Below are 13,711 nucleotides of genomic sequence, written 5' to 3'. Positions count from 1 at the left end.
CACCATGAAATGTCCTTGTTTTCGACAGAAAAGCACATTTTTTTTCCATTTAAAATAACATCAAATTGATCAGAAATACAGTGTAAACTTTTTTTATGTTGTAAATGGCTATTTTTAAAAAATGGAATATCTACATAGGCGTACAGAGGCCCATTATCAGCAACCATCAGTCCTGTGTTCCAATGGCACGTTGTGTTTGCTCATCCAAGTTTATCATTTTTAAAGGCTAATTGATCATTAGAAAACCCTTTTTGCAATTGTTAGCACAGCTGAAAACTGTTGTGCTGATTTTAAAGAAGCAATAAAACTGGCCTTCTTGAGACTAGTTGAGTATCTGGAGCATCAGCAATTGTGGGTTCGATTACAGTCTCAAAATGGCCAGAAACAAATAACTTTCTTCTGAAACTCGTCAGTCTATTCTTGTTCTGAGAAATGATCCATGCGGTTTTGTACGTGGCAACTGTTTATTTCACTAGCTGCAACCTGTACATTTTATTATTATTTTTTACATGATTATTATTGAGACTAGAGTCTCTTTTACAGACCAGCCCTTCATAAATACATCAAACATACACAATATACACAATTTCAAAACGTATTAAGAAAAACAGACACATTTATCAACATAGAGGTCTCTGACCATTACTCTGTACTGACCAAGGGGGGCCAGAACATCTAATTTCAGAGAGCTCTGTAAATTGTTCCAATAATAATCCCCCCCTTGGTTTTTAGTATTTGATTCCATATTCCTAGCACGCAATGACTACATCAACCTTGTGACTACACACTTTTTGAATGCATATGCAGTTTTGTTTTAGATTATTTTGTGCCCAATAGTGATGCTTGGTAAATAATGTATTGTGTCATTTGGAGTCACTTTATATTGTAAATAAGAATAGAATATGTTTCTCAAGAAAAGTGACAGTTTATAAATGTATGCGGGTATTCTGAAGGTGGCTCCCGATAGTGGCCAATATTTAACATGATAATTGTAAAATAAAACTGTAAAGCCCCTGCAAAACAACAATCTAACACACTCCGACAGTCCGAGGATCCACACTGGTTCTCTACTACACACCTTTAGCTGTTCTAGTTTCTCCTCTTGGTTTGTTCTCTGTAATGTTCCTCAAACAAGCTGTGTGTTTCATTCTAGTCAACTCAGAAATGCAATATACAACATGAATTTAAAAAAACATACGCAATATATAAATTAAAAGGCGCATTTACATTCCATGTCCAATCTGATTCCACAATTCCTAACTGGTTGGTCATCATGACCAGTCAAGCTTAGATCATGGATCAAGGGCTCAATTCAGTCTGTATCACCGAAGTATTGGGAAAGATACGCGTTGAAATGTAAAGGCAATGTTCCCGTGTTTGCGGAGACTGCGTTCACAATAAACACTGCATATGTCTGCTCATACGGAAATGACCTTTACATTTGAAATCAGATCTTCCGTGATACTTCCGCGATATGGATTTAATCCAGCCCTTAATTGGGAGCAGAAACATGGTTTTGTCTGAATGAAAGGTTTGAGAACCACCATTCAACTGGAGAACCAACTAAATCCATTCTCTCCCAGCTGTGGTTCTAATTCTTCCTGGTGCTTGGCAACACGTTGGGTCCAGCCTGTTTGATGACCTGCTCCTTGGTGTCTTTACGGTCTCTGCCTCTGCGGAGCTCCAGGATCTGGGGTATGTAGGCTCCAGGACAGGGGACCCCTTGGCTCCTCTTGCCCATGTCGGGCTGTGCTCCTCGGTAGAACTGGGCCTGGGGTTGACACAGCCCCACACGGCTCAGCAGAATCAGGACGTCCCCGTGGAAGGCCCGCGTCAGGATACCGTACAGGAAGGGGTTGGCACACGAGTTCAAAGGGTAAAACAGTACCAGCAGCACCTGGAAGGGGTAGACAGATTAAAAAGATGAGTAAATAAATGAGGATGATGAGCAGATTTATTAAGTTGATGATGAAGATGGATGGTGATGATGAGAGGATGGATGAAGATGGATGATTGAAATGATGAGGATGGATGATTTAAAATGATGAGGATGGATGAAGATGATGGATGATTAATGTGATGAGAGGATGGATGATGATGAGAGGATGGATGGTGATGAGGATGGAGGATTAAAATGATGAGAGGATGGATGATGATGATGAGAGGATGGATGATGAAATTGGATAAGGATGAATAAATGGATGAAAAGAGTGATGTGGAGGACCTTGGAGTCGGTGACGGTGATGAGTGGGCGGTGCAGCACAGCGGACAGGCCATAGAAGGAGATGGGTGCCAGACACAGGAAATTAGTGAAGATAAGCACAGCCATGCGTTTGGCCATGCTGGCGTCCCCTCGGCTCGACGGGTGCTGCGGGTTGTGCACCATGCAGTAGATGTGTACATAGCACACACACACCACCACGAATGCGAGCACGTTCAGCATCAGCAGGGTGACCACGTAGACCATGGCCGCGGTCGAGTCTGTGTCCATGGGCAAGCAGATGCTAACCCTCTGGTAGCTGCTAACGCCAGCTAGGGGTAGCACAGCTAACACCAGGCACAGCAGCCATCCGGCTAGCATTAGCACCGCTACGTGGCGTAGTCGCACTTTCCTCTCGGGCCTCATGGCGAAGGTGATGGCGTGCCAGCGCTGGAGAGTAATGGCGGTCAGCGTGTAGACCGACAGCTCGCTGGCGAACACTGTGAGCACCCCGGCCAGTTGGCAGCCAGCACCAGTCTGCCAGTCGATGGCGTAGCGGTGGTACTGGGAGCGCGTGTGGAGGTCCACAGATGCGATGAGCAGGAGGTACACGCCCATGAAGAGATCTGCCAAGGCCAGGTTGCACAGGAGGAAGCGGGTGATGGTCAGTTTGTAGTGGCTGGTCAGCAGGATGAACAGGACCAAGAGGTTAGCCAGGACGGCTAGCAAGCTAACCAGCCAAACAGACACCCGCAGGAAGCCCAGGCTCATCACGTCCTCACAGGGGTTGAAGGCATCGGGCAGAGGGGTGCAGGGGACCCCCTGGTCCTCCTGGTTGTCGTCACACAGGGTGTAGTCGAAGCCTTCGTCTGGGTCCTCCGTAGGGAACACTATGTAGGGACCGTCGCTGAAGCACTCGCCGGATTGGGGACAGCTGTAGTTATCGTAGTAGTACTGGTAGTCGTAGGGGTAGGGGCTGCTTCTGGTGGGATGGAGGTGCTGGGGGTCTCGGGGGGAGGGGCTGCTGCTGGTGGGATGCAGGTGCTGGCGGTCTCGGGGGGAGGGCTCGCGCCCTTCGTAGGCCTCAGAGGGGGTTCCAGAGGGCCTAGTTGATCGCTGTCGTCTGGTAGAGCTGGTCAGGTTGCAAATGACGGACTCGACGTGTCTAGAAGATGAAATTTCTACATGAGCATGGTCCCATACCACAAAGCTAATAAGTTAAATGAGTATAGAATCATTCCACCTCAAAAAGCACAACAAGGAGGATTCCGACACCCATCATCTCAGATTGTTCTGAAATCGTTTCTGTAGGTAGAAACAGATAAGATTAACATTCCTGAAACATTATTTTGTTAAAAGATTATTTGAACTCTGAGAAATTAAGCTTATTCAATATGGTACCCAACATCCGATTTGGACCAAACCTTTTCTTAACAGCGATTCATGGTCAAAAGCCACCCATGGACCCCCCAAACCCCACCCCAAAGGTCAGTATACAGTATCAGTTCTCTATGTTTGACAAGTAGTATGAAGCTGTGGCTTGGAGTATTATTTATTCATACTATTATTCTCAGTACATTTTGTGATGTATTTTTTTTTCTGTTCAGAGAAATTAGCCATTGAAGTTTCTTGCATTTCCCCCCATGAATTAGTGTGAAAGTACTCGGTTTTGGCCACTGGATGCCGCTGTTCTTGCTGTTACAGTCACACTCTTTCATCCATTTTGCTGGTCTCTTGTGTTTATTAAATGGATCACACATTGTTTTCCAACTTTGGGTAGAAAACCAATAGCTTATGCTCATGATGAAAATAAATTGACTGGTCATCCTTATAAGTCAGTCCTCCATGAAAGCAATTCAATTTGTCCTTCTCTTAGCAACCCAATGCTTTAACCCAACTCTTCTCGAATAGTCCAACAAATGGCAGCTCTCAGAGGGCTATCCCTATGGTGCAATTCTCATAGGAAGACTTTTGCTACAAGCCCAAAAATGTGATGGAGAAATGGGCTAGTGACTAAAATCTTGAGAACCCTAATAAAATAATACAATTATAAACCATTACACAGCAGTCTTACGTTTTTCAATAAAATGGTTACAAAACATCTCTATATGTTGTTTGATTAGTGACATTTACCATTAAACCCAACCCAATACCATTACCAGCAGCAAAACTCTATACAGCATTTGGGACTTTAACCATTTGAAGACCCTCAGAGACCATAACTTTGAAACCATTAGAACTGCTGTAGCCTAATGGTTTGCTCGTTCACCAGGAATGGTCAAACTAATCCAGACCTTTTTTGAAGTGAATAAACTACAAACACAGGGGCCATTTCCTAGACACAGATTAAGCCTAAGAGAAGGACAGTTTGTATTTGTTTGAATTGCTTTCATGGAGGACTGGCTTGAATTGTAAGGATGACTACACTATTTATTTTCATCATGAGCAAAAGCTATTGGTTTTCTACCCAAATTGCAAAGGGTCCATTTAATAAACACAAGAGACCAACAAAATTGATGAAAGGGTGTGTCAATAGCAGCAGGAACAGCGGCATCTAGTGGGCAAAATCTGGTAAGTACATATTAATTTATGCGGGAAAATGCAAGTGACTTCAATGGCTAATTTCTCTGAACAGGGGGAAAAAAACATTACCAAATTCACTGTGAATGCATTACATTGTATGAATAAACAATACTCCAAGCCGCAGATTCATACTACTTGTTAAACATAGAGAACTGATACTGTATACTTGCCAATGGGGTGGGCTTGGTGTGAGGTTTGGGGGGTCTGTGGGTGGCTTTGGTCCAAATCGGATCTTGGGTAAATCTAAATTTCCGCCTAAATAGACATGCCCAAAAGTAATTATTTTTCATGAGATGGCCATAAACAATAACTGGTAATGCTGCATAGTTTTAGAAAGGTCTGGAACTCAATGTTCTGGTTAAAATAGCTGAGGTGTACTCACTTTTGAGCACGCAAGCTCAAATAAATAGTACAAATATTCAGAAAATATGAAAAAAATCATATATAATTTCTAACCAGCAGACTTGTTACAACTTCAGCTTTAAGCACAAAGTGATTTTGTCCATCTGTGACCAAGAGAAATTGATTTTTGTTTAAATTCTACGAAAATGATTTAGTATTTTTTCCTCTTGAAAGCTCTAAATCCATCTGAGAATATCACAGCGAGATGAGGCTGCTGTTGTTGCATCCACTAGACTCTCCCGTTTCATATGATCTATTCATAGCCTAGCGGTTAGAGAGGCGAGCCACCAAATCTGGCAGGAAATGAGCTGGCAACCGGAGGAATTGCTGGTATCAAATCCTAGCTGTCATTGTCTACTATTGTGCCCTTGAGCAAGGCACGTAACCCCCCCCCACAAAAAAAAGCTGCCTGGGTGCCCAGTGTGGCAGCCCCCCCGCACCTCTGAAAAAAACCTGTCTATGTGTCTTTCGGAGGGGTTGGGTTAAAAGCGGAAGTAAAATGTTGGTTGGACCTTGTATGCAATTGACCAATAAAGTGATCCTGATGTTAATAGGCAGAAAATGTGAGAATCATTGGAAGAGCATGTTCTGGTAGACATAATAGGGGGAATCAAACTATTACAGCTGAAGACCAAAGCCCTACTAAAATACCTCCAAATAGGTTTTCTCTATTGGCTTTATCAGAGCACACCATTAAGCTTATGGAAGCAGAAAGTATCTGAATATGGAAAGGCTGCCTCTATAGTAGTGAATGAGCTGGATACTTACGAGTAATGACTCCTCATTCTTAATGTATAGGAAAAGAGGAGAGGTATACGGATATGGAGAGGCTGGCTCTATAGTAGTGAATGAGCTGGATACGTGTTGCTTGATGACACCTTCCTGCATAATGTAAGGCTGGGATAAATAATGAATACATGGACACTGGGACTTAATGTTTAATTAGAGCAGGGCCTGTTTCTGGAGAGCTACTGTCCTGTAGGTTTTCACTCCAACCCTAATCTAGCACACCTGATTCTAATAATTAACTGGTCGATAAGCTGAACCATGTTAGTTATTACTGACGTTGGAGTGAAAATCTACAGGAGCGCAGCTCTCCAGGAACAGGGTTGGGCAGTCCTGAATTAAAGCAACTAGCAAAATATGATATCCACAAATCCACTGACTTCAAAGGTCAAATAATATGTACGGCAAAAATATAAAAGAGGACTTTTGCACACGGAGACTCATGCTCAAAAAGTGTTTTAACGTTGTTTTCATAAACCACACTTGACATCATCTATAGATCGTAGTGTGTGAAGTTATTTTGCTCTCCCTATTCTGAGAGCCCACTTCAGCATCCCCCCAACACACACACAGACACACACACAGACTCACACACACACACACACACCGTTGAAATAAGCGGTAAACAGGAGCGTGGGAAACCGGTCTGTTGTGTAAAAGTTCCTTCTTTCTTACCCTCTCCTCCTCTTCAGTTTGCTGAGTCCACAGCAGTGACTGGGGTAGGTGAGCTCGGCGCTCTGCAGATGCTGGAAGGCACTCAGGGGGGGTAGTTTCTTGAGGGCCCAAGTGTTTTTAGCCTTCAGTTTCTGAACGGCCTCCAGACCTATTGTGGGTAAGGAGCTCACTCTCGACTCGGAAACGTCTCTGGGGGGGGACAGAAGAGGGGAGCGGAACTCACTTTCTATTCTAAGCTCACAACAAAACCCAACAACAACGATGTGTTTTGGTTGTTTCGAGTTTGAATGCGAAATCTCCTGTGTTTTCCTGCACTTTTCAATGGAAAACTTTTTAGACAAAGTTGATTTTAAAAAGGCTCCTGAAAGGGTTTAGTGGACTTTGGCACAGTTGCATGTCTTGATGTCTTTCCAACGCCTTTCCGATGTCTTAACAAGAGTAAAAGCCTTTAACTCACAGAAGAGTTGGCCCGCTGATCACGCCAGAAAATGTCCTCTCGTCCAACCGCACCAGATCCACATTCCTATAGAGATACCTAAATAGAAAAGATGGACAGAACGAGAAAGAGAGAGCGGAGAGGAGGGCAGAATGGAAGAAAGGGTTATTAATGAAACAGAGATGAGAACAGCTTCTGCTACGCTAATACTGCTAAGCTAATAATGCTAAGCTAATAATGCTAAGCTAATACTGCTAAATTAGCACACTGATGTCGGCTTCACAAAGACAGTGAGAGGAAGGTTGGGTATAACAGTTGGGTAACACTTTACTTAAAGCCTGCCGTTATAATGCTTTATAACCCCCTCCTGAGTTTCTGCCAGTAAAAGAAGGCAGATAGTCTTGTTCATAGGCCCCCCTTCCGCAAATCACATGGTCGCTACTCAACTCGCCACCATGCTAGGTGATGTGTGGTGAGCGTTCTGGCACAAGAATAGTTGACATGCATTGGTGGTGGATGAGGTGAGTTTCACCCTTTACTATTTAAAGAGCTCAGTTGGTAAAAAGGCGCTACTGGTAGAAATCCAATACTATTACTACATACACTTCCTCCAGTCTGGTTCCGTTGAAGGCAAAGGGTTGGATGTCCGTCAGACCATTGCTGTTCAGCATCCTGCCAAACAACACAGGTGATTTACTAGAGTTTCAAACAGAGTTACAGCATCGTCTTCTCATCTTCCTAGTTTCTTCTGTTACACAGCCATCTGGCCAGAGAGATCTGCTGTAGCTAGATGGGTTGCCCTGACCTGTTAAACCCTGACGTGATGTACAGTGGCTTGCAAAAGTAGTCAACCCCCTTGGCATTTTTCCTATTTTGTTGCCTTACACCCTGGAATTAAAATGGATTTATTGGGGGTTTGTATCATTTGATTTACACAACATGCCTACCACTTTGAAGATGCTAAATATTTTTTCTTGTGAAACAAACAAGAAATAAGACAAAAAAAAACAGAACTTGAGCATGCATAACTATTCATCCCCCCAAAGTCAATACTTTGTAGAGCCACCTTTAGCAGCAATTACAGCTGCAAGTCTCTTGGGGTATGTCTATATAAGCTTGGCACATCTAGCCACTGGGATTTTTGCCTATTCTTCAAGGCAAAACTGCTCCAGCTCCTTCAAGTTGGATGGGTGCTTTAGCAGTATGCTTAGGAAAAACCGGGTGATGAGAGGTGTTGGTTTTGCGCCAGACATAGCGTTTCCCTTGATGGCCAAAAAGCTCAATTTTAGTCTCATCTGACCAGAGTACCTTCTTCCATATGTTTGGGGAGTCTCTCATATGGCTTTTGGCGAACACCAAACGTGTTTGCTTATTTTTTTCTTTAAGCAATGGCTTTTTTCTGGCCACTCTTTCGTAAAGCCCAGCTCTGTGGAGTGTACGGCTTAAAGTGGTCCTATGGACAGATACTCCAATCTCCGCTGTGGAGCTTTGCAGCTCCTTCAGGGTTATCTTTGGTCTCTTTGTTGCCTCTCTGATTAATGCCCTCCTTGCCTGGTCTGTGAGTTTTGGTGGACGGCCCTCTCTTGGCAGGTTTGTTGTGGTGCCATATTCTTTCAATTTTTTAATATTGGATTTAATGGTGCTCTGTGGGATGTTCAAAGTTTCGGATATTTTTTTATAACCCAACGCTGATCTGTACTTCTCCACAACTTTGTCCCTGACCTGGTTGGAGAGCTCCTTGGTCTTCATGGTGCCACTTTCTTGGTGGTGCCCCTTGCTTAGTGGGGTTGCAGACTCTGGGGCCTTTCAGAACATGTGTGTATATATACTGAGATCATGTGACAGATCATGTGACACTTAAATTGCACACTGGTGGACTTTATTTAACTAATTATGTGACTTCTGAAGGTAATTGGTTGCACCAGATCTTGTTTAGGGGATTCATAGCAAAGGGGGTGAATACATATGCACGCACCACTTTTCCGTTATTTATTTAGTATAATTTTTTTAAACAAGTTATTTTTTAAATTTCACTTCACCAATTTGGACTATTTTGTGTATGTCCATTACATGAAATCCAAATAAACATCCATTTAAATTACAGGTTGTAATGCAACAAAATAGGAAAAACGCCAAGGGGGATGAATACTTTTGCAAGGCACTGTAATAGTAATTCACTGAGAGAACATTTATGATACCACCTACTAGGACAGAGCTGTTGAGTTAGTATGTTAACTACCAGAGGAAATGGATCATCAAATAGGCCAAGCTCCAATCATACACATAGTACGTACAGCAGACTCAGAACCAAATGAAACAATCCACTATTCACTTACAGGGTGATTTCAGTCTCTGAGATCCCATTGAATGAGTTGGCAGGTATTTCTCTGATGAAGAGGTTATCCACAATTTCCCTGTGAGAGTGGGAGAGCGAGAGAGAGAGAGAGAGAGTGAGAGAAAAATAGAGGACTGAATGACATACAATTAATGTCTGTTGGTGAATGTCTGTTCTGTTCATTATCTACCAGTCCCAATGGCCAATCTTTATTGAGCTAGTAATGCAACAATGTTGATGCAATGACTGGAAACATTGTTTTATATCACTGGCTCAACTACAGATCCTATTATTTCACAAAGAGGAGAAATTCCATGGTGACGGTGAACAGACAAGGGGTGGAGCTTAGAATTAGAATACTAGAATGGACATCAACCTTCTTATGATGGGATAAATGTGGCGGCAGGTAGCCTAGCGGTTAAGAGCGTTGGGCCAGTAAACGACAGGTCGCTGTCTCGAATCCCCATGCCGACTAGGTAAAAAATATGTCCTGTAAGTCGCTCTGGATAAGAACATCTGCTAAATGACAAAAGTGTAAATAAAGGTCAGCCATTTTGGTCAGGGAGTTGGTCAACCATGGTTTGCAAGTGCTGTGATAAGATATTGTGTAAAATAGTTCATTTAAATAATTCATCTGTTAGCTAGCTTGCCAGCCAGTTTTAGAGGAATGATTCCAATTTCTTAATTTTTTTTATTAACTGACAATATGTCAACATTCCATTCAAACAATGCAGTCAATCCACCGTAGGGTGACCACATGTCCCGGGTTGTGCGGGACAATCCTGTATTTTGGCCCTTTGTCCCCATCCCACAACCAAACAATCATGTCCAGCATTTTATCAACAAATCAAAACACCACTAATTTATATAAAAAAGGTTGATTTGTCTCGTATTTCAGTCAGACTTCATTTTCATTTGATGAGAAATGACATTCCAACCTGTCTCTTTTGCGGTCACGTTGCGCTAATGACAAGATGCTATATCAGGATGTGGTGCTGGGGATGTTCAACATTTCTCCAGTCGTTGCTGAGATCTGATATTCTGCGCAGATATAGGCCAATGTCATTTCGTCAACCAATCACATTTGTCATATCCTTTCGGGCTAAATTTCATCTAAACTTGGAGGACAGTTAACTAGCTTACTTACAAAAAGTCTGCGTCTAACGAAGAGCTACAAAAGTAAGTAAATAGCCGTATTAGACTGAAATATATAAGGTCATTTCATCAAACTTGTGAGGCTCTTCATGCTCATTCAACATATTTTCTCAATGCCGTTTTAAAGGTCTCCCTTCCTAACTGTTCACATTCACTGAAACCAACCAGAAATGTTTCCTTAGCCAAATATTCCCAGATTTTCATAAAACAACCTCACAAGCGGTCTCTCGTTTCTTGATCGCCAAATATTGCGCGAGGCGAAAGAGTAGGCTACCTGCGCTTCAATTAGCTCGCTCGGTGCAGCGGGAGGGAGATTTCTGTGTGTGTGGGTGGGTCACCCTAATCCACAGCCATACACTGGCTGAAATCAGTTGATCATAGGACTTAGAGAAGTTGTAAATGCAACAAGTACTGATATTGTATCATATAAAAGCAATCCCAGCTTTCCAATAAATATTTTTTTGGGGGACATTTATGTTCTGTTTACATATATTTTAGAGGCTATTTATACAGAAGATTGGTATAAAACCTGTATAAACTGGATTTATATTATAGGACAATATTAAGTTGACAATAATTCTATTACACCATTTCTGATACATCACATGCCTTCCTTTTATTGTCCTGCATAGTAAATCAGGAGTATGCCTCTCTGCACCACAGCCTTTCTTTTACAGTACATGTCTATGATTGGCTTTAAGTGGCTGCAGTAGCTAGTCAAAACCGGCAGACCTGCCCTGAGAGCACTGTGAGTAACCATAGCAACTGCTCCGTTTTGGCTGCTGCTCACTACTCACCAGACAGTAGCCTGCCCTGCACACACAGCTGATAACAACTCAATTACCAGATTTTGGCAATGAAGGCAGCCCTCTTCTACTTATTCAGAGTCAGATTAACTCATGATGTGCAATTGTGTACGTCTCCTCGTACATCCGAGGTAAAGTAGTGACTGGCTACAACTGGAGCGTGGCGCACAAGAGTGAGTCAACGGAAGAGGAGGGTGGAAATGACCATTACATTTGTAAAGATTTTTATTAAGTCCACTATATTAGGCCTACAAAGTTCATTTGTTTCATGAAATGCTCTACACGTGACATACAGTATTTCTACACCAGTATTTCTACACCCCCCCATACAGTATTTCTACACCCTCCATACAGTATTTCTACACCCATACTGTTAGGTGATGGGGACCATACTGTTAGGTGATGGGGACCATACTGTTAGGTGATGGGGACCATACTGTTAGGTGATGGGGACCATACTGTTAGGTGATGGGGACCATACTGTTAGGTGATGGGGACCATACTGTTAGGTGATGGGGACCATACTGTTAGGTGATGGGGACCATACTGTTAGGTGATGGGGACCATACTGTTAGGTGATGGGGACCATACTGTTAGGTGATGGGGACCATACTGTTAGGTGATGGGACCATACTGTTAGGTGATGGGACCATACTGATGAAGGGTACTCAGACTTGAGTATAATAACAAGATACATTTTATTCATAATTCAATTCCCAGTGGTGTAAAGTACTTAAGGAAAAATACTTTAAAGTACTACTTAAGCAGTTTTTGGGGGTAACTGTACTTTACTTTACTATTTATATTCTTGACTACTTTTACTTTTACTTCACTACATTCCTTAAGAAAATATTGTACTTTTTACTACATACATTTTCCTTGACACCCAAAAGTACTCGTTACATTTTGAATGCATAGCAGGACAGGAAAATGGTCCAATTCACACACTTATCAACAGAACATCCCTGGTCATCCCTACTGCCTCTGATCTGGCGGACTCACTAAACACACATGCTTCGTTTTTAAATGATGTCTGAATGTTGGAGTGTGCCTCTGGCTATCCGTAAATTGGTTTGATTAATATAAGGAATTTGAAATGATTTATACTTTTACTTTTACTTTTGATACTTAAGTATATTTTAAACCAAATACTTTTAGACTTTTACTCAAGTAGAATTTTACTGGGTGACTTTTACTGTTACTTGAGTCATTTTCTATTAAGGTATCTTTACTTTTACTCAAGTATGACAATTGGGTACTTTTTCCACCACTGTCAATTCCTATACAGTAAATAACCCTTTCATCTGTATGATCCCCATCATTTGTCCAATCGCAGCGCTCTTCCTGGTTTACACACACACACACACACACATACACATATACACATACACACACATACACATACACACACATACACATATACACACACTGAGCAGTTTTGCTCAGCGGAGTAGATAATGTCGATTAATGTTATCAAGGGCAGAACATTTGAGACATGTTCTCCTGAAAGGGTGGTGGTGGTGGTGGTGTGCAGGGGGGGGGGATATAATATTAAAGCCCAGCCAGAAGGACCAACAAGCGGACACACTTACAAGATGAAGTCGTCCCGGCTGGAGCGGATCTGGCCCAGAGCAGGGAAGGAGGGCAGGCCGGTGTTGAAGATCCCCCTGCAGTGGAACAAATACTGCATCAGTCTCCATCAGGGTTAGGTTACCCATAGAGATACAATATAAACCAAGATGGCCGTGGTGTAGTCGCCAGGATGCCAATGTCCATTCTAGTGTTCTATCTAGTGTTCTGAGAGTCAACCCTGCAGGTATTACCATGGTCTTGGAGTGACACGGCAGGGTCTAGTTATAAACGAGCATCATGCACACTTAGCTCTGCTAATGACCTACCAACTGAGCTAATTGATCAACATCTGTGATTGGCTAAATTCCACCTAACTGGGCATGCAGGCTCAAGCTAATAACTTCACATTCATTATCTCCAGCACCATATACCAGTTTCTCCACTGATAAAAAAAAAAGTGATTTTCTACATTCTGTAGTCAAAACAATAAGAAGAAGTGGTACCGGTGCACCAAGTCTGGAACCAACAGGACCCTGAACAGCTTCTACCCCCAAGCCATAAGACTGCTAAACAAGGCTGCTAAATAGCTAATCAAATGTCTACCTGGACTACCTGCATTGACCCTTTTTTGAACTAACTCACTTGCACTGACTCTATGCACACACACACACTGGTCTCTACCCATACACTCACACATACTTACACTGGCACCCCAATACACACATACACACATACACACACACACACATTACATGCTCACA

At 42.5% G+C, this 13,711-nt stretch overlaps 1 protein-coding gene across 1 annotated transcript; it reads right to left on the bottom strand.

Moving 5' to 3' along the window:
* Positions 1–722: 722 nt before the first annotated feature.
* LOC123482211 (thyrotropin receptor-like) lies at positions 723–13,068 on the bottom strand. The gene is made up of 7 exons (XM_045209040.1): positions 12,971–13,068; positions 9,419–9,496; positions 7,686–7,754; positions 7,104–7,181; positions 6,647–6,835; positions 2,225–3,365; positions 723–1,897 (listed from the first exon to the last, which is right to left on the bottom strand). Exons 1-7 carry the CDS (start codon positions 13,066–13,068, stop codon positions 1,592–1,594), a joined length of 1,959 nt encoding a protein of 652 aa, XP_045064975.1. The 3' UTR covers positions 723–1,591.
* Between the last annotated feature and the right edge of the window lie 643 nt (positions 13,069–13,711).

The sequence above is a fragment of the Coregonus clupeaformis genome, chromosome 29 (assembly GCF_020615455.1).
Source record: "Coregonus clupeaformis isolate EN_2021a chromosome 29, ASM2061545v1, whole genome shotgun sequence".
Taxonomy (NCBI): Eukaryota; Metazoa; Chordata; class Actinopteri; order Salmoniformes; family Salmonidae; genus Coregonus; species Coregonus clupeaformis.
The sequence above is the reverse complement of the archived record's forward strand: the minus strand, read 5'-3'. Positions and strand labels throughout refer to the sequence as shown.

Coding starts and splice junctions, on each gene's coding strand:
- LOC123482211 (XM_045209040.1), bottom strand. CDS start 13,068: ATGCAGTATTTGTTCCACTGCAGGGGGATCTTCAACACCGGCCTGCCC. Junction 9,497..12,970: donor AGCCGGGACGACTTCATCTT/GTAAGTGTGTCC, acceptor CCACTCTCACAG/GGAAATTGTGGATAACCTCT. Junction 1,898..2,224: donor TCACCGTCACCGACTCCAAG/GTCCTCCACATC, acceptor TACCCCTTCCAG/GTGCTGCTGGTACTGTTTTA.